Genomic DNA, 20597 nt, shown 5'->3' on the forward strand with positions numbered 1-20597 from the left:
AAGATGGAAAATATTAGCATATCAGATATCAATAATCCAATATCATGCATCTTTGATATTAAGTTGTAAATATTTAGTCGTCCTCAAATGTATTCATACCCCTTTTTTCAGTTTCTACTTATTTGAGTGACTATTGTGAATTTTGCCTTTTCCTTAATGGAAGTGTATGAATACATTTGAGGAAGACTGAATGAAAGTTATCATTATCACCTCTCTTTCTGCCCATATGATCTCTTCGCATTTAAACCTTGGTTAAGTCATTAAGTACATTTTAATAATAATGCCCATTCACCAAAGCAGAACATCGTCACACCCATGTCCTTCCCTTCCCCGAAACAAACCAAGCACAGTCACCATCATCAGCAGTGGCTCGAGCCTTTCAGGGAGCGATTTCCTGTACTGCTGAATTGAAGGTCAAGTGATGTGTTGTGGATATTTTTTGCAGCTTACTGCTCTCTGGTGTGGAGCAGGAAACAGATGGAGACCCCTCCCACCTGTCAGAACGACCCCCCACCCTTCCCTAGACACACACACACACACACACACACAAACACACACATTCAAACACTGTACAGCCTGGAGAGGAAACGCCACGGCAGCTTTGTTCCAGCAGTTACTGTTGCGCTGCCAGATGATGAGTTTTCCATCAGAGGCTTATTCAGCAGAACATGAGAGGCTTTTTTCTGTTCTTACTTCAACTTTCCAAACACACCACAGGTTTATTATTATTACACTTACAGTTTGAGAACATTAAGTTGCCACAACAACATGCTCTAAATCTTTTGTAAACCTCTGAATATATACAGTTATCCAAGAGCCCTGGTGTTGTCTCTACTGCCACCGAGGTGCCACCATAGATACACAATGATGTCTCTTTGCCAGTGCTTTGACGTTAATAGGTGGCTTTCCACCGCCGGAACTGTAAGCAGCAACGCTTACAGGAACAGCCCCATAATCAGCGCTTTAGCCTGTCTGTTTCCATTGTGGTGCAGGATCTGACAGCTTCAACTGCGATGTTAAACTGTGAGTGTGTCAAAAGAACAACGACTGTGTCAGATTATATGGTGACTGGTAAGTTGTGCAGGAGAAGACTTCTGCTCAACATTGAGAGGGCAAAGAAATAGCAGCTTTTGTCTTCTCCAAGTTTAACAAACAAGCACAGCAGTGTGTCTGGGCTGCTTAGAACTACCTACGTATTTCTCCCCTAAACTCAGCCCTGAAAGAGGTTCTACAGGCAGCATTCTGCAGTCAAAACACACAAAAAAGTGTTAAGAGCACTGTACAAACTTATAAACATAAAGTGCTTTAACAAATACAGCAGAATACCTCGATGCACCGCCTGTCACAAAAAGAGGTTGTTCTGTCTTGTTGGAAGCGTCCATTCATTTGCAACACAGCAACGCGTCTGCTCTAATCAAGTCCCAGAGTGTATACACCTGTCTGTGTGCGCATCATATTATCGTCATACCAGAATCAAACACAAACTTGAGTTCCTATGCAGAACCTCGGTTATGTCAACAACAATATTTCAGATAAAAATTCAACCGTACATAAATCACTTCCACACATTAACTCAACATTACCTCATACATGAATTCAGTTTTAATATAACATATAACACTTAGAGCCACCGTAAAATAACCTGCAGTGGGAAATAGCCTCATGTTGACCTTAGAAGCCAAACTAAAATAGCTCAGGAGCAGAGAGTCCCCCAGTCATGTTTCAGAGTTGCTTCTGAAGGAGACACAGGACGAAAACTAAACAACTTATAGATAATAAATAGAAAACATGAGTCACCAAGACTGCTACCTACAATTCAAAGATCAACTCTCAAAAGTGAATTGTCGAATTAAGTCTATACCTGACGTCATCATGCATCTGCTTTTGTCCTGAGTTTTACACGTTTTAAGGAAGAGTTTTCAGTCAGTCACAGTTTTTTCCTATTTTCACAGTGCAGGAGGTTTTTTGCTGTTTCAGTGGTTATTTAGATCTTTGATAAATCAAAGTACAACCCGCTGCCTCTTTCACTCCAGCAAAGGCCTAACTTTATCTTGAGCTCGCTTCAGATTGACATATGATATCATATCATGTTCCTGTTTGTCACGATTTGAAAGTTTTCCTTGAAACTTGAGGTCAGGTGTCCTGGATCTGTAAAGGTGGATATATATATATGTTTTTAACAGTTCAGTCCATCGGCAGGTGGAATGTCAGCGTAGATGTTTTTGTTGGCTTTGAGCGTCCCGACGCTTCAAACATCTGAGCCGCCTCAGGCAAGCCAGCGTGTTCACACCGTCAGCTGACAGACAATAAATTACAGATCCTGTTTGGAGCCGTGGGGGCGTGGAACAAAATAACGAATTTTACTGTCAAGTCTGGAGATTTCATAGAGAAATATTTTACAAGATTGATTTACTGACTGACTAATTACGGTCAGTAGATCTGAAAGAACACGCCAAATGTTGCCTCTTCTATCTTAACATGACGGTAACCATAGTAAGATCGAACATTCATTCATTCATTTATGTGCAGTATATCGATCATGCAGCTTATTGTTGGTCCTGTTAACGGTCAGCTCAACCACTCACTTTGGGCTTGTGCTTAGTTTGAGTGAAGCTGGCGTGGTGTAGAATATTCTTTTAGTCAGATCATCACTATGGTGACTGGACTGTAGGAATGTGCGTGGGGTTTTTTTGTGTGTGTGTTTTCATCAAGGGGACGGGGTGTGTGTGTGGTCAGGGGTCATGGGAATTTGTAAATTCTCTCCCATCATTCCTAATTCCTTTTCACAACACAACTTTGACAAGTCTTTTATTTCATAATTGGAGAATCTTAGAACACATGAGCATTTATCAGGCAGGGAAAGTTATGTATGGAAAATGTGAAATGAGGTGTGTAGAGTTTATGGAGCCTAACCTCCAGCTTTGTGCGATAGTAACCCGCTGTTGTGCCCCTTTAGGAGTTTCCTGTGATGACAGATTTGTAAGTTGTGGAATGAAACTGCATCCAACATAGTGGGGCAGGAGGTGGTCATGAGTCTTCAGAAATACACAAACACTAACCAGTGGATTGACAAAGAACTGTATTGTGATAAAGTCTTTAAAATTTGACCTCTTTAACAGAACTATGGCGTGGAGTCGGACAACCTGAAGACTCTGGTGGGGAAGATGAGAGTGGCGCACCACCACCTGAGCAGCGCCGTGTCGCAGCGCAGGAAGAACCCCGCCTACCAGAGCAAACACTCCCATCAGCCCTCCAACGAATTCCTGACCGCCGTGGTCGAGCTGATCGGAGCCGCCAAGAGCCTGCTGGCGTGGCTGGACAGGTAGACATAAGTTTATTTAATACATAAGCCTACATACTGTGTATATGCACAGACACAGAATGAATCAGTGGTGCTTAGTGGCCGAGTTTGATATTTTCTGATCATGCTTTTTTTTCTACCTTAAGTACTATTAATAAACTCAACGTTGCGGTGTCAGAAATAAATCAAAGATGCATCATTAAAGTTTTTCTTGGTTTTAGTTCATATGTTTGATGTGGTTGGATAATTTTGATTGCAGCTATACATGCATACAGATTCACTCAGCGTATTCTAAATCGACTTTAACATCAGGGTAATAACGTAATTCCACTTTTATTAAATATGTCAATCAGTAACAAACATGATGCAGGTTAGTGCATGAGCCCTTGTGTTTATTTCTAGGCTGCCATCGAACTCACACTAATTCCCTATTTTGATTACATTTCCAGTTGCTGACTTAGATTGAGAGTTTCTTAAAGGTACAGCTCAATATTTTGTTAAATATTTCTTATAGCATTTATAGTTTATCATATTTTAATTTAGTACAATGACGAGAGTGACATCAATTTTCTCAAATAATCTTTGACAAGAAAGCAAAAAGGTGCATTTTGCAAATTGTCAAACTGCTCCTTTAATGCCTCTCGTGTGTCGTCACCAAGCTGACTGATATATAGAATATAGATATATAGAATACAATAAATGCCTGTTGGCTTCAGATTGTTAAACAAAAGAGTTTACAGTTGAAGTGACATTGAGAATTAAACAAGAAGTGTTTGATCAGCCTTGTGATTCAGTTAAGTTAGATGTTGTTTCCTGTTGCTGCTTTTATTTTTAAATTAATATTAATATAGGGACATATTTAGTGTTTGTGTTTAGTTTTGCAAAGATCCCACAGCTTTTAACTTAAGAAGTACAAAACTGAAGTAGGCTAGCTTCTTCTTGACTACATTCATCACAAAAGATCTTAGAAAACATGTTGCGTTATTTAGTTGTGTTCTGTTTTAGGGGCCCAGCAGGTGCCGTGTTTTTTATTAAAACTCGACAGTGGACACTGTTGTTACTTGACACTTTATAAGGTCAAATCCTACACAGACTACAAGACTTGTGTGATCTGAAAGGTTTTCTGAGAAGGTTTTATGGTTCACTAGGTATGTAAGAGCAATGACCAAATTAACCTCCTCAGGGGCCCCACGGTACAAACATGTCAGTTCCCTTATTCACCCAGAAAATAACCAGCTGAGCTAAAACGCTAAATTGATTCGTTTATTAGTCTGCTGATGGATAAATTATTAGCACCAATTTGGACATCATTTTAAAGCAATTTTTATGTAAAAAAAAAAAAAAAGCAAAAACATTTTTGAAAAAATTCGTGTTAATTATTTAGAACACATGAAGGATTGAAGCGATTTGATCAAGCAAACTTTACAGTAAATATAAATTAAAATAACGGTTCTAAAGCTGGCACTGGGATCTTTCTGCGTGGGTTTGCATGTTCTCCCTGTGCAGCGTGGGTTCTCTCCGGGTTCTCTGGTTTCCTCCCACACAGTCCAAAAACATGTTGAGGTTAATTGGTGATTCTAAATTGTCTGTAGGTGTGAATGTGAGTGTGCTTGGTTGTCTGTCTCTAAGTGTAGCCCTGTGATAGACTGGTGACCTGTCCAGGGTGTCCCCTGCCTTCACCCTGAGTCAGCTGGGATAGACTCCAGCCTCCCTGTGACCCTAGTGAGGATTAAGCGGTGTATAGATGATGGATGGGGTTCTAAAGCTAGACTTTGACACTTTGGCTACAAGATAAGACCACGATTTGGAGGGTGTCGCTATATTGTACATCAGTGATACATTTTTTATTTTTTTTTAAACTGACCATTTCTTAGAATATGTAGATCACATTATACTGAGTAAACTCCAGGCAGATGTTCCACTTTGTGTGGTTGGTTCTCCTGGTGTAAGACAAAAACTAAAGTGAGTGAATATTGGGTAAGAGAGAGTTATTCGTTAGCGCTATTCCTTGTTAACATGCGTGGCGTCTGACAGCTGTCAGAGTGTCGCTCTACTTGTCTCTTCGCTGTTCAACTCCTTCAGGTTTTTCTCAGCTTGTATCAGCTTGAAGAACATTCCAGCTTCTCTGCAGCTGTTACACACAAACACTGACAAGTTACTGCACTGACGCCCATAACACACCTGATGAGTGTCAGACCCAGAAACACCTGGGGTCTGGGTTTAGGGACATTTTATAAGACCTGCGTCCAGTACTGAAATAATTTATTACATCCAAATCATTTTAAATGTCGTTATGTTCAGATTTCAAAATGTGATATGATCTAAGGTTACATAAACTAAAACAGAACTCAAAGATTCAAAATGTGATGAGCTGCTGAGCAGCATGCTGATAATCAGACACCTTAGAATAATAACAGGTATAGCCTGTCTGTTATTACACCAAATACCGAGGTTCCTGAATCACAATATTCAGTTGATGAACTTTAATTTTTGATCTAAATCAAAGGTCAATTGCAACATCCCGACTCCTGCAACTGACAATTTCCTGATTGTTTCATCAGACAAGTGCTATCAGTCAGTCACACTGTCCAGTTACCGCCGCCCAGTAACCAGACAAGCTTCGTTTTGGGTTTTTGGGAAGTTTTTATTAGATGCAGCTGATATTCTGGTAAATGGCTTGACAATACATCTTTTAACTTTAGCTATCTTCCACAAGTTCTAAATCATTTGTCACTGCAACAGATGAAAGCAGTGGTCAGCAGGATTAAAATTAGAAACCTGTCTATGTGTTTGATTCCACTAGAAAGAATAAAAACAGCTTTATTTGCTTGTGTAGTGACAAATGAAGATGTCTTACACTAGTTCTTTGATGCCGTTAACCACAATAAGGATAAACCAATGTCATTTTGTGGCACCTGAATGTTTTGAGCTGTTAAAACTGCCGACAGGAAACTAGCCCTGTACAACGTTAATACACTGTGAGTATCATGAGAAGTTCTGAATATGTGTATTGAGGTAACATGAGCGCAGTATAACGGTTGAAACTGGATGTTAAAGGGTTTCGATAGTCAAAATGTGATTTGTTAGCCTTGGAGCGTTGTGAATCCGGCTCTATTAGCCACACCCTACAATCTCAGACAGCACTGACAAGATTCATGGGTTCACTATAGATCATTCCACTGTGTCATTAACAATAATTTTACGCTATTTTTTTCAGGACTCCTCTGACGAGTGCCAACGACTTCACCTCTACCAAAAGCAGAATCATCCAGCTGTGTCTGGAGCTCACCTCCACCGTGCAGAAGGTCAGTGATGCTCAGGTGTCACTCTGTTAGTGGGCATCGTTTGAAACTGCCAGGTTGAATTTTGGAAACAGGATTTCCATGAGTTTCTGACAAGGAAGGAAAATCTCAGATGTTTTCTCTGAGAGCTGGTTTTATTAAAAAGACTGTGGGCGGAAGGTCATGAACTAAAGTCTATCACAATATCTGGGGCTGTTTATTTTCTGCTTTTAATGAGTAAGATCTTAAGACGCACCAGATAACTTCTGTTTACATCTACAAAGTTTATTTTGATGATGAATCTCTTCCAAATATCTAACAAGCAAGAACACGAGAGTTTGGAAGCTTTGTACTCTGGAAGCTTTGAGATTGCCAGTAGGAATTTAGTGAAAGCTCAAGATGCCCAACTGTGACAGAACAAGTTCAAAGAATCTAGGAAAAATCAAATAACGTTCAGGTCCTGAATACAGCTAAAATAACACAGACACCATTGTTGTTGCAAGTTCTTTATGTTTTTGAACCTTCCCGTTTAATCCCCTTACTTTTAGCACGTATGTACATGCAAACACTGCTGCTGTGGGAAAAAAAAGTCACAGAGAAGAAGCTGTGTACCACCAATGAAGAGACATTTGTTTGCCATGATTAGACACGTGTGCACTTGAAAAGACATTATGCAGAACAGCAGGCTGAGTCCTCTCCCTGACAGGTAAACTCCTCCTCTTGTGTGAAATCAAGGCAGTGGGGCGCCTCAGTCGCTTCGTGGATAAAAGCCAATTCATGCCTTCCGCAGACCCAGAATTTACAACCATGCAGGCTGCCTGCGCTGCAGGCGTGTCGACTGCACACGCATCAGGAAAACAAGTGGTGCTTTAAACCAACGTGTGTCTAGTTTCGCTTTGTTAGTGAAGATGTTTTATGTGTCTGTGGCTATAAATGTTGTGATGCATTAGATTGCATTATTGTTGTTCAGTTCTCTGTGCATAGTGCAGCTGTCCGACTGTGTGAGGACTTCAAAACTTATAGATATTGTCAAATTGTTATCATCATTAGAAAGGAGGGGTTTCTGATGCTGTTTTTCAGTCTTAAAGCACTTTGTTCCAACCGCACTGACACATGCTTCTGCTGTATCAACAAAGCGTTTGAATTCACAATTAATCAGAGCACATAGAACTTTTAAAAACTGCAGAATTCTGTCTCTAATCTTTTAAAAGCTGACTGTGACAGACTCATTGTAATGCAATTCATGACTAATACAGGAGAAAAACTTTGATTTGTATTCACTGAACAGAAAAAGTAAAGGTAAAGTTGTGGCTGCGCAGTTGGATATTTCTTGCAGCGTGTCGCCTCCCTGCATGTGCCTGCAGAGTTTTGTGAGGCGTCACCCGGCTGCCCTGTCGTGCAATCATCCTGTCAGCCTGTTTACAGGGAGCTGTTATTTCTCCGACCACAGGAGGAATCCTCTCAGTGTCTCTGGGAGGCGTTCGCGGTCCCTCCCTCTGGTTTCACTCTCATGTAGGCTGTCATTTCTCAAATATTTGTTTTCCCGCTGATTCCTTTCTCTCCTTTTTGCTCACCCATCCCATCTGTGTTTACCCCGCTCACAGTTCTGACTTCTGAACAGGAAAGTTGCCACATTTGATATGAGAGACTCTGAGTTGTGCTTTTCTTAAAAACAAATATATCACGAGGGAAGCATCTGTTTTATGAAAGAAATGTCCCTGAAAATCTTTCAGAAACCTACAATTTCTGAAGATCCTTAGACACTCTTGTAACCATTTAGACCCCAAAAATGTATGTCTGCTGCATGCTAAAAAAAAAAAGACTATGTTAAGTTGCAACCCTCTTTCCTAATTCAAACAAATATAGTCAGAAATAGGAGACATATTTAAGTTGACACCAATCAAAGTAAAATAATATTTCATATTATTCATTTAACTCTGTAATCACATCTTGCTGCACACTGCCAGGTGAATGACTGATGCACCTCTCAAGGATTAGGGCTCAATTCAGCATGCACTACATTACCTTTCAGTCTACTGTCATGCCAATGAACACCCAGAAATATTACTGAGGACATCTAGGGGTGGCTACAGGTCTGTATTCATGCACATTATCTTTACATATTTGTTGAAGTTGTGTTTGAACATCATTTGCTTGCGCAGTCAACAAACACTAAATTGTCTCTGGGGTCAAAGAGTTTAACCATGTGACTTTGTTTTCCAAATTTCCACAGATTATTTGCTGCACTCCAACTCTTATCAGTTGTTTCTTTCTCTTTTTTATCGTATCTGTGTTCAAAACAAAAGCACAAAATAAGCACTTTAATAACTAAACGGTGGCTCTAGAAGTCGCTATCCCATTTCATTGGCTAATTTTCTCACGTTTTCTGAAAACTGGTGTGACATTTCTAAGTCTGTGCATCTCTTTTAATTGCAGGACTTAACTGTTTATGAGATGGAGGAGAAGATCCTGGAAGTGGTGAGTACTGATTCTCCTTTTTCCTCTTGCTGGGTTGCAGGGAGAAGCTAATCGAAAGCACGTGTACACAGGCCCTGAAACACACATTTCCCTTTCCTGTCCAGCGCCAAGTGTCCTGTATGCGTGTATGGGGGGGGTTTATGTGTGTGTTTATCTGTGTGTGTGTGTTGTGAAGCAGCAGGTTTGTTTATTCAGCTCAGTAGCATCCAGTTCCTCTCTTAGATAACACTTCCTGACCGTTACCATCTTGTTCCCAGAGAACTGAACTGGATGGAGTTCAGTCACTTTCTTTTCTCACCACCAGCCTCTGATGTGACCTTTTGACCTCTAACGCTCCTGTGATAAGAATAATTATGTTTCTAGATTAGCTGCATATATCATCACAAAAAGTAACAGAGTGTATCGAGACTACTAAAAGGATGTTTATTGTGTACAGTAGCAATGCTGATAAGTCACATAGGAAATAGGTGTAAAACAGCTTCCTCTGGATGGAATTAAAGATCCTTACAAAAGTGTCATTTTACACTTTTCAAAGTGAAGATCTAAATAGTTTTCAAGTCAATTCCTCTGTGCCACTAACAGAACTTTAAGTGTATTACTCTATTAATGTTTTTTGTTGTTTCACATTTCTGCAGTAAAGATGTTGGGAGACCGTGAACAGGCTTTAGAAGCTCCTACTGGTTAAACTGGGCTAACAAACACTGTTAGAAAGATTCACCATAAACGTACTGAGCAACATTGAGGCCACAAATAACCCGAAATGCAACACTCTACAGAAGGCATTCAGAAAGAGTATTTGATATAGTGGACGTGTCATTGTTTAGTTGTCAAATATAAGTAGATCCCCCATTTTTTCCAAACATAATTTCTAGAAAAAACTGTCTTTTATTCGAGCCAAAACAACATTTTTTTCCCCCCAATAATTACATGAAGAAACTGACATCACTGCAAAAACCTGACGGCCTCAGAGAGATGGCAACACTCCAGGAATTCATCAGCCAAGATATAATCCAATACATTAGCCTACAAATTGATGTTTTTACTTTTGGGTTTTTGTACAAATTAAGCAAATTGGATTTAGACATAGTCAGGCAGATTCCCTCTGTTTCTATGGTAGCCTCAGCTAAATGTAGCTTCACATTTAGCCAAAGAGAGTGGGACTGATGTTCTCCTCGCAAATAAACAAATGTGTGTCTCCAGAATTGTTGAACTAATCCTTTGAGGGTTAGTATCAGCTGCTCTTGTTTGAAAAATGAAGTGCTTCCCAAGAGATCCATCAGATCCATTCAGACACTCACCTGTAGTGTAGCCTGAATATATTCTGTCTAACGTTACTATACAGAAAAACTGAAACATCTATGTAATAATAATTATTTCATCAAACCATTTCAGATCAGCAGCTCTGTAAACACAGGCAGGGTTTTTGACTGCTCTCTGCTCCAGAGATCAGCATGTAACTGCTGTCGAGCAATAAATAACTCCCCAGTATTTACAAAGCAAACCAAAAGCAAATAGGAGGAACTGGACCAATTAACTCTCCACAGGAGCATGTTTTTCTGCTTTACTTGTAATTTCCTGCTGGTTTGTGTTTTCCTGATCACCTCCCTGCTTCCCATGATCTCAGACCCAGTGCTGCGCTCCAGGGCTGGATGTCTAGTCAGTGTAATGATAACATGAGCCTGTGTTGACTTTATGGAGACCTCAGGCTCCTGCAGGACACTCGTCTGTAGTACAACAAAACCAACACCTTCCTCAGCACCATATTTAGAGCTTGTATGTGATGCCGTCCTATCTTGCAGTAGATCTATTGTTTTCTTTTCCACTGACAGGTCGGAGGTCAGGGTCAGACGCCTTTAGTTCTGCCACAGCAGGCAGCCGTGTCATTTCAGGGCATTTTAGAGTCACCAAGGGAGACATAAACTGCCACGGGACCACCATGCTGTCAATGACTTGCCCTGTTAAATAAATCATTACTACAGAAGTTTGAAATGTAACTCTGAACTTTTGGAAAGTCTCCCTGAGGCTGTGAAACTTGTGCAAATATATATAATATTGTTGATTCCACCACTTGATCCTAACAGCTATTGAGTCTGTTTGAGGTTTACTTAAGTCATAAGTCATAAATGTTTGTCCAATATGCCTGCAACTAATGCTTAGCTCTATTAACAATTTAAGGGTTAAAAAAAAGAAGAAAATCCTCACATTTAGGAACCAGGAATCATCAAATATTTGGTATTTCTAAGTGACAGTCAGAATCGTTGCAACTCAAAGTCACACTATATTGTATTTTGGTCGTGAACCTGCTGTCTAAATCAAACCGCCATTTAAGATTGACTTTCTTTTCTCTTGTTCTTCAATTCTGTTTCAGTCGCGAGCTCTAAACGGCATCTGTGAGAAGACGGTCCAGGCGACTGCTGACCCCTCCAAAAGTGAGATGGCCTGTCTGGAGGAGGTTCACATCACCAACATCAAGCCTGGAGAGGGACTGGTGAGCTCATTCACTGAACAGATGAAGCAGCACAGAATAAAAGACAAAATGCAAACAGACAGCATCATTGACATGTTAGATGATATCAGCAGGACACCACTGTCAGATAAGTACCAGGTGCTGTAAAAAAAAGAAAATCCACAATTTAACCCGAGTTCCCCAGAAAAACACTAACAGGTATTTTAGTGCTGCACCATGAGCCACAATCAGCACTCAGTCGAAAACAGAAACAGATGTACATCCAGAAAGGAAAGCCCAACAGCTCCCACTGCAGCAAGGAATTATAGAGGAACCACGTGAAGTGTATTTATATAGAAGATTTATATATACATTCTCAAACACAGAGTCCTTAAATTCTGTTTAATCTTCCAGGGGATTTACATCAAATCCACCTACGACGGGCTTCATGTCATCACAGGAACAACAGAGAATGTGAGTGTGCTGCTGGTTCTTTATCACTCTGCTGGGTTGTCTGGGTAAATAAAGCAGTTTTTGGACATTCATCTGGGTTTGGTGCAATTTCTAGTGAATGTTGTTGTGAATCAGAATGGGAAGTCTGTTAAGTCTGTTGTTTGTTGACCCTCCAGTGTCCAGTCTGACACGATAACAAACACTGTGATTCTGTCTGCCATTTAGTCTCCTGCAGATAAAACTCAGAGGATTCACGCTGGAGATGAAGTCGTTCAGGTCAACAAACAGACAGTGGTGAGTCAAAAGGAGGAAGGAGCTGTTCAGTATTTTTGGAAGCTGCCTTAGTTATCTAAGTTTGCAGAGACTTGGATGAAAACTTTGGTAACTCTCATGTCTGTGAAAGAAATATGGAGCTGCTGGTAGTAGTGGGGGGTGTACATGTAGGACTTTATCACAACTGAGAGCAGTGACTGCCCTGAGGAACATCCATCCATCATCTATACACCGCTTAATCCTCACTAGGGTCGTGGGGGGCTGGAGTCTATCCCAGCTGACTCAGGGTGAAGGCAGGGGACACCCTGGACAGGTCACCAGTCTATCACAGGGCTACACTTAGAGACAGACAACCAAGCACACTCACATTTGGACAATTTAGAATCACCAATTAACCTCAACATGTTTTTGGACTGTGTGGGAGAAAGCCGGAGAACCCGGAGAGAACCCACACTGCACGGGGAGAACATGGACACTCCACACAGAAAGATCCCAGGTGTCCTAATTGGGACATGAACCGGGGATCTTCTAGCTGTGAGGAGAGCCATCTTGCAGCCACTTACAATTTCCTCAAATTTTCCATAACTGTTGCGCTGTTCCTTGAAATGTACTTGACTGTTTGAGTTCTAATCTGAATCTGTACATGAGAATTTTTGGTCAGAAAATAAACTAAGTGGCAGTTTCTCAACATCGACAATTATAGTTATCAACCTGCTGAATCTTAAAACTGACCAGTGGGTTTTTCAAGGCATGTTACCTTCAAACATGTCTACAGTTACACCACTTATCACAGGCAGAAACTGTAAACGCACAAAGAATCTTTGGATTTTAAATTTTTGACAGTTCGTCACCTAACTGACCAATGGAGTTCCATGGGGAAATTAACCAAATCTGAACCTAAAATTGGGGTATTTTATGAAAATATTTTATGAAAACCATGTCAGTCTTGTTTACAAAAAAATGCAGAAAATAGATCACTTGCAGCAGATCTTCTAAAAAAACTAAAATTCTTAGCTCTTCAGCAAAGCCATGAAGCCGTTAGTGACTCAGCTGCCACCAACAGCCATATAACGACAGTTCAGGGACTTTTTGGTTAAACTACAGTCTGTAGTCTCAACAATTAGATAAGAGACAAGTATGGAAGCAAATAAAAATATGAAAGTAGTAAAATATCTCCAGTGTACAAAATCACTTTCTGTTTTTTTTCTCAACATCGGTGACACCTGTGTTATTGCACATTTACATTACATACATTTTTGTAAAATAAATCATCAAAAAACGACTTTTCCTTTTTTCTTTTTCAAAGATTTGTGCCACTATAGTTTTGTTACACTGCAGAGGACATTTTTGATTTCTTTCTACTTCTAGCCATGGTTGTATTGCTTCTATAGAGGTTTAATACTTTATATTGCAGTGAAAAATGAGCCCACAGTGAGTAAAAATGTGACAGGAGAAAATAAACTCGTCCTGCTTTGGCTTCAAAGTAAGAAGATTTAAATTTTCCTTTCATGCCAACACCTTCTAGAGGCTGCATTGCTCAGTGTTCTGCTCTGTGATTGGTCCAGGTGGGTTGGCAGCTGAAGCACCTGGTGGAGAAGCTGAGGGCGGAGTCTGGCAGCGTTGTGTTGATGGTGAAGAAGAGGCCGTCTGGAACTTCCGGAGGCTTCGCACCTGCTCCGCTGAAAAACCTGCGCTGGAGGCCGCCGCTTGTACAGGTGAGTGCTGCTGAGACAACCTCACAGCTCTGCCCTGACAAAGTCGAAACACCGGCCGCACTGAGGTGCTTTGTAGCAGAACGCTGCATGAGCTCCTCATCGGTGTATTCGCTTTTTAACTTTTCTTTTCTTCTTGATCACTCTTGAGTGAAGCACCGAATATTAACCACTCCTACTTGTGGTGGTAGCAGGTGTGAAGGGAGGAGAAGGGATACAAAAGTCTGTCTTATTTAATGGAGGAGTTGACATGCTGAATCCTAAGACTTGCTAAACAACGTAGGAATTACTGTTAAGATGTCTTTGAGCTGCAGCTCTATCAGCCTTCACAGGTGTGACTGTATGTAACTGTTGTGAAGTTGAAGCAGATTGTTTTATTAACCCTTCTCTGGGCAAATACAGCTGCTCTTGGTGGGCTTTCAGTCTGTCATCATAACTTGTAGTTTCTGCTGTAGCTGTTTGTGTTTGTGAGCAAATCGAGCACAAAACACTGCAGCCACCCAGTCTGCTGCTCCACTGAGGTGAGTGGGTGAACAATGGAGCCCTTCTTCTCTTTTCCTGAAAAAAGGGGGATAGAAAATACTCCAAACATCAGGCTGTGTTGATGTCAGACATCTTTGGTTCGTGACTCACACGTTAGTTCACAATATAACAATTCTACATTCACCAAGCCACCTTCAGGGGTTTTGTGTTGACAGAGGTCCAGGATGTGTGTGTTTAGGGAAGATAGGCGTCTTTAATGCCCCTCGGCAGCTCGACTGATGAGCTCAGCCCCTAATCTCCACTTTCAAAACAGATCTGAAGTCAGTCTGTCTTTACCTCACCGTCACTTCCATCATTCAGTTCAGAGGTTATCATGAATTAACACTTACGTCTCTTCTACTTGTACTCGCCCCAGCTCAGAAATACGAAGTTCGTTCTCATTTCAGGTGCCGCAAACTATTTTCAGCTGTAGCTTTGTCACATTTAGTCTGTAAAATAGCAAAAATGACATTATTAGAATGTAATTACAAGAATTGGTTTAGATATTTTGATAATCAATGAGTTGTTCAAGCTGTAATTTGGTATAAATGCATCATCCTGAGGCTCGAGCTTTTCAAATAAGATTCCCTGCTTGTCTCTGTTTTGTATCACTGTGAGCTGAATTGCTTTTGGACTCTTGAACAATTTAAAGACATTGCCTTGTACTGTTGGAGCTTTCTGCCATGTGAATTAAACCGCTAATCAGAAAATAAGTAGATCCATTTATAATGGAAAAAAAAAATCACAAAAAATGAGCTGAGCAGAGCTCCTGTGTTTATGGAAACACAGAAGCCTTGGAGTCGAGGAAGGAAACAGAAGAGCCTCGTCTGCTGTTTCTCCTCCTGACCTGGAACAACGTCCAGTCGTTTGATGATGAACAACATTAAAGGAACCGTCATCTCCCCGGCTGTCTTTTTCTGTTTCTGTGTTAGAGAGGTGTTGACGTAAAGCCGTATGAAACACAGATTAGGAGTCAGAGCCGCCTTTGAGATGTGTTGTAAAGTATTGTTGGCTTCAGATTGTTTTGTTCCCATTAAAGTTTTGTTTTCTATTCGTCTGGTTGACTGTAGCTTCTCTTTCTAATCATCAGACGTCTCAGGGAGCTCCGGGTCTCTACAGATCTCGACAGCCACAATCCTCAGAGGCTGCTGGGAATAGGGGGAAGACGGCCATCCTGGATTTGTACATCCCTCCTCCCCCGGCAGCACCGTACGCCCCAATGTGAGTCTCCCACAGGTTTCAGTTTCCTAGGATCTGTGTATTTAATAGTTTAATATTTCAACTCCATTTAATTTATTTTTTACCCATAATGCAAAGTTTCCTCCCCCTTGTGCTGTATCCCTGTTGCAGAGATGGGAACAAAAATGTGTCTGTAGGTGTGAAAATGCGTCCTAAATCTCCAAACTCGTGTCTGGACGCAGACGTGAGGCGACGCTCGACTGCTGCAGAGGACAACAGAGTGTCTGTGGGCCCCGTGCCTGAACTCAGCCAGCCAATCCCAGTCCGCCTCAGACAGCGCTCCTCTGCACGCTGTAAGTGCAAATGTACTTGTGTAGACCTGCATTTACACAAAACATCCCCTGGTCATTGACCTCGACCTAAACCTAACTCTAAAATGTCCTCATCCTCAAAAAGCCTCTTAAAGAAGAGAGAGAGAGAAGTGTCTGATGTGGTCCAAGTCTTGATGTTTTTACATTGTTAACATATCTACTGTAGAAATACTCTATTTCAGTGGATGCGATTGTCTTTAAAGTTTTTATACTTGAGCAGATTAGAACTGTGTCTGCACAGGGATGTATAAATATATTGTTTTCTCTCCTCATGTTGCTGTGAGTCAGGAGTTCTTAACCTTTATCAGCCCATGAACTTGTTTTACAGCCCAAAATGTTAGATCCCAAAAAATTCATGTCTGTTAAATAAAATATTTGTTTGATCTGTGTATGGATGATATAAGTCAGTGATGCAGAACAAATTAGTTTTTGATCAAAAACAAATGAAACAAATATCCAAACACTCCCGGGACCCGCATCTGCAAGCAAGTGCACCCAAAGGTTAAGAAACTCGGATCTAAATCAGCTTTTTGGAATGATTCTACATTTTTTTCTGTATGTCTGTATACATTCGTTTCAACATATATAGCCAGTTATGTTAGCACAAAGGCAACAAACAAAGTATAAAAATTAGAAAAATATGTTTGATTGTGTGGAGGTTATGTGCTATATGTGTTTATTTGCCAGGACCAGTAACTTCCTGGAGTCTCCACTGATGGTTACAGCACAATAAACCTCAAAGAGTTGCTTTTACCTTTTGGTTTTTGTACAGGTTAAAGAAATGGAATATAATGTGTTAATTTGTAAGCTTTCAAGGTTCTTTTGAAGCTTTAGACTGACCCAGACTAGCTGTTTCCACTTGTCCAGTCTTTATCTTAAGTGAAGCTCACTGGTGGCTGCTTCATATTTAACTTGGAGCTACTGGAGTCATATCAATCATCTCATCATGCTTTATGCCACAAAACAAATAAGTGTAGGATCCCAAAATGCCTTTTTTTTTCTCTTCTTCTTCAAATTCCAGCATCATAATGAGAAAGTTCTTCTGAGTTGGGGTTCGGGAGGTAGTGTGGTTGACGCATGAGATGGCTGGTTTCTGTGGAGCAGAAAAGAGAGATAAAAACTTCATGTAACCACAGACATCATTGTCTTTCTTTGTGCACATACATGTCTTGCACTGGGTCCTGATGCAGGTCTTAAAGTTTTGTTGTTTCTGGATTGTTTGCAGCTAAACCTCGACCTGTCTCCATGCCGGTGGAGTCTTTTTCAGGCGTGTCTGACCCGTCCTCCAAGCCCGGGGCTCAGGGAAGGAAAGGTAAACTCCACCTGTCCGGCTATACGCGCCTATAGTCTGACTGTTATCAGTAATGGCCGTCTGTCTGCCTCATTAACAGGCAGGGACTAACCGCAGCATGACGGCCTGCGTGCTTGGAATTTTTACCTTGTCAATCATTAACTCTAAACTGCTGCTGCTGCATCGTTAGAACTGATTTTAGTAGCAGTTAAATCTGTTTCTTACAAACTTCACCTTGAAGAACAAACTAAACGGATCTAAAAATGTGTGTTTGTCCGAGATAACAGTCGACCTTAACGAACAGTTAAACAAAGACACAGGAAGAGGTGGACACAGGCGCTACACAAGTACAACAATAGAATTGTTAGCCGTTGCTCCATGTTTTGCATTAAGTCATCATCACATTAACAATTGTCCTTCAGTGTTGCTTTCCTAGAAGAAACCCGGTACTGAGCTTTAAATTCTAACCTCTGCTGTATGTACCTGCAGTCAGACTTCCACTTACTCCTTGTGACAACTATGATTTCAGATTTAAACTGAAGCTTTATTTTGCTCATAGACTCTTACAAGTATTTCCCAGCTTAGGCATTCACTTACATAATACTGTTAAACTCAGGAATGACAACTTTAAATGAAAGGATTAAAACCAATGCAACAGAACCAGACATCTGATCCTTTTTCATCCATGCAATCAGTTTTACATTTTATTTATATAAAACAATGTCAAATGTCGTGTTATTAGATTGTGTTAAAGTACCAAAGAGCACCACTTTGGTCCCACCTGATAAAACGTCCCCAAATTTAGTTGGAGGCCGCTGCAAAACTGAGAGGCCAGAATGATTAACCTTGGCCTCTATGGATCAAATTGAAACACAAGAAGTCTCTATCCTTATCATCAGGTTGGAGTAAGATCTAATAAAGTCTAACAAAAACTTGCAAATGTACTTTCTAATCAAAACAAATGAGGTAAAACAGAGCTATAGGAATGAATTTGTGATACTGATGTCTTAGTTGCAACTCTACCAAATTTACCCAAAAACGTAAATGAAGGAACTGTAGTTGTAATAATAGAACCACTCGGTGACCTCTTCAGTGCATGTGCCAAGATTAGAAACTTTTGAAAAATGGTGTCAGTGGGGTTTTTTCACTGATTCGACCTGGTTCTGGTGCAGGGTCCTTGAGAATAGAAGTGATTAAAGAGGACCACCGACAGAATAATGAACTCTTTGCTCCCGTCTTGCCTCCTGAACAGGGAAGGACATTCTGCACAGATACCTGAGCAATGAGCGGATCAGCACCATCACCGAGGAGGAGCCATGTTTCCCTCTGCCGTACCGAGGCCACCCGTCTGTCCGCGGCGTCGACCACATCAGAGGCAGCCAGTGCTTCATAAATGCCGACCTGCACAACAGCGCCACCATCCCTTACCAGGAAGCAGCGTCCAAAAAGTCCGCTGCCTCCACCTCTGCTGCTGTTTCTCCTCCTCAGGCTGTAACCAAACAGTCGACGTCGCTGCTCGGCGGCTGGTTGGCTCGTCTCAGGCTGCTGAGCCACTGAGGACGCAAAGCACTGTTTTAAGTTTATACATATACAGACAAATTATTCTCACCTGGCTACTGGAAGAGGTTTTATATTCTCACCCTGACCCTCAGGATGTCTGTTTTTAAATATCTAGGAAGTATTTTTTATTTTTATTTTTTTCCCCCTCTGGAGAAGTCGTTCAACTAAATATTAAAAATTTGTGGTGAAAAACAACAGATTTTGGACTTGTGGAATTTACTCAACATCTAATGGAAGAGAGGAAGCTGAATATACACCACTCAATACTGGAATCTGTTCATCACTCATTAGTTTAATTTTCCATTTAATAAACCAGTTACAGAAAATGAGAACATTTGATTTTCCAAAATGTCATCTATTATCAAAACTTAAAACTAAATTAAAATAAAAATCAAACCTACACTGGAGTTTGTTCTAAAACCTGCTGGTTTCATTTGGCAAAGTTTTCCGCAGGTATTTAAACATTTTAGGTGTAATTTAAATAGCAGAATTTGCTTAATGGTAGTTCAAATTTCTGTTTATGCACTCTAAAACATTTTGTTTTTAGATATTCTTTGAAGAAATCTTTCTATCATGAAAAGCTTTAAAGGTGGTCCTCAGGGAACCATCAGGGATCCTCTGATGTTTTAAGATCTAAAGACTTTTTACTTTCGTGAAGATTATTTCTGGTTCATGTTAGGTCCCTTTACATTGATAAAATAATACGCAAGAACTATAAACTTTCTAACAGAGGTGTTCTGAGTGTAAAAGAAACAGTCAAATAGGGCTAGCTGGTATGGCCAATTAAAGAAATCTTTTTTTTCTACAGTCATCTTGAACTTTAGCTGTCTGACATTAGACAGCAACAATAGGAATATAAATGGATTTCAGCTATTAGTGACTTACCAAAATTGAGATTACATCGATGGAGTAGAGTTTGTGTCATCACCAACGTTGTGATTCTGACTTGGAGACTCTTAAATCACTAAAAATTTGTTCTTATATATATCTGACTTGGTGCTTAATCACACAGAAGTGCCTGAAAACAAACACAAAAGCCCATGTCTGTCCTTTAACCAAATTTAATGATCTTCTTTTGTCTTTGCATGTTGTTTTTAACCCTCACATGACAAATTCTTCAATGCTACATCTGTATAGAGATGTAAACATGTAAACATGAATCCTTCCCGTCTGTACCATTTATCACATATACCAGAAACGGGACTGACCATCAAACAAACAAACAAAAAATGTTCTCAGTTGTTTTTAAATGGAAAATTAAACTGTTACGTACATTGTGATGGAAGGACTTCCTCCACTTGTTGAACCAATTGAGATGGCATCCAGTTCATGATGGTTTGCTGGATCTAAACGTTTTCAGCGGTTCACCTGCTCCTTCAACAGACTGAGTGAAAACATGGATGCAACACCAGCATTTTTAAGACATTTTGAAGCTTGGAGTTTAAGTTGACCACCTGGTCCCATCTGTGTCAGTTACTGGAATCCCAAGACTCCCATGTGTCCAGAGAGGAGCGAGGCAGGTTCAAACAGACAACAGAAAACCTGTCTTTCTTTCAGCCTGAAAGACGCTCACGAAGATATTTAGCTGCTGACACCTCAATGTCTTGTAGTGACTTGTGTTTTCTTTTCAATTCAGCTAATCAGTTTGCAATATTGCTTTTTTTTAATCACTGGAAACAAACATTTACCAACAAGCTTTGACCTGCTGAGCTTCCACACTCAAGGAAAGA

General features: G+C 40.5%; 1 protein-coding gene across 1 annotated transcript in view; it reads left to right on the forward strand.

The window, feature by feature from the left end:
- LOC103372737 (connector enhancer of kinase suppressor of ras 3-like) overlaps positions 1 to 20093 on the forward strand; it is a 39614-nt gene extending 19521 nt beyond the window's left edge. Inside the window, exons 3-13 of the mRNA XM_008302446.1 lie at positions 3120 to 3322; positions 6519 to 6606; positions 9019 to 9060; positions 11429 to 11548; positions 11921 to 11980; positions 12185 to 12253; positions 13798 to 13947; positions 15557 to 15687; positions 15817 to 15998; positions 17242 to 17328; positions 18560 to 20093. Of these exons, the coding sequence (XP_008300668.1) occupies positions 3120 to 3322; positions 6519 to 6606; positions 9019 to 9060; positions 11429 to 11548; positions 11921 to 11980; positions 12185 to 12253; positions 13798 to 13947; positions 15557 to 15687; positions 15817 to 15998; positions 17242 to 17328; positions 18560 to 18864 (1437 nt within the window). The 3' untranslated portion in view covers positions 18865 to 20093. The remainder of the gene's footprint in view (positions 1 to 3119; positions 3323 to 6518; positions 6607 to 9018; positions 9061 to 11428; positions 11549 to 11920; positions 11981 to 12184; positions 12254 to 13797; positions 13948 to 15556; positions 15688 to 15816; positions 15999 to 17241; positions 17329 to 18559) is intronic.
- The last annotated feature ends 504 nt before the right edge of the window (positions 20094 to 20597 follow it).

Source organism: Stegastes partitus, unplaced genomic scaffold, assembly GCF_000690725.1.
Source record: "Stegastes partitus isolate 25-593 unplaced genomic scaffold, Stegastes_partitus-1.0.2 Scaffold1817, whole genome shotgun sequence".
NCBI lineage: Eukaryota > Metazoa > Chordata > Actinopteri > Pomacentridae > Stegastes > Stegastes partitus.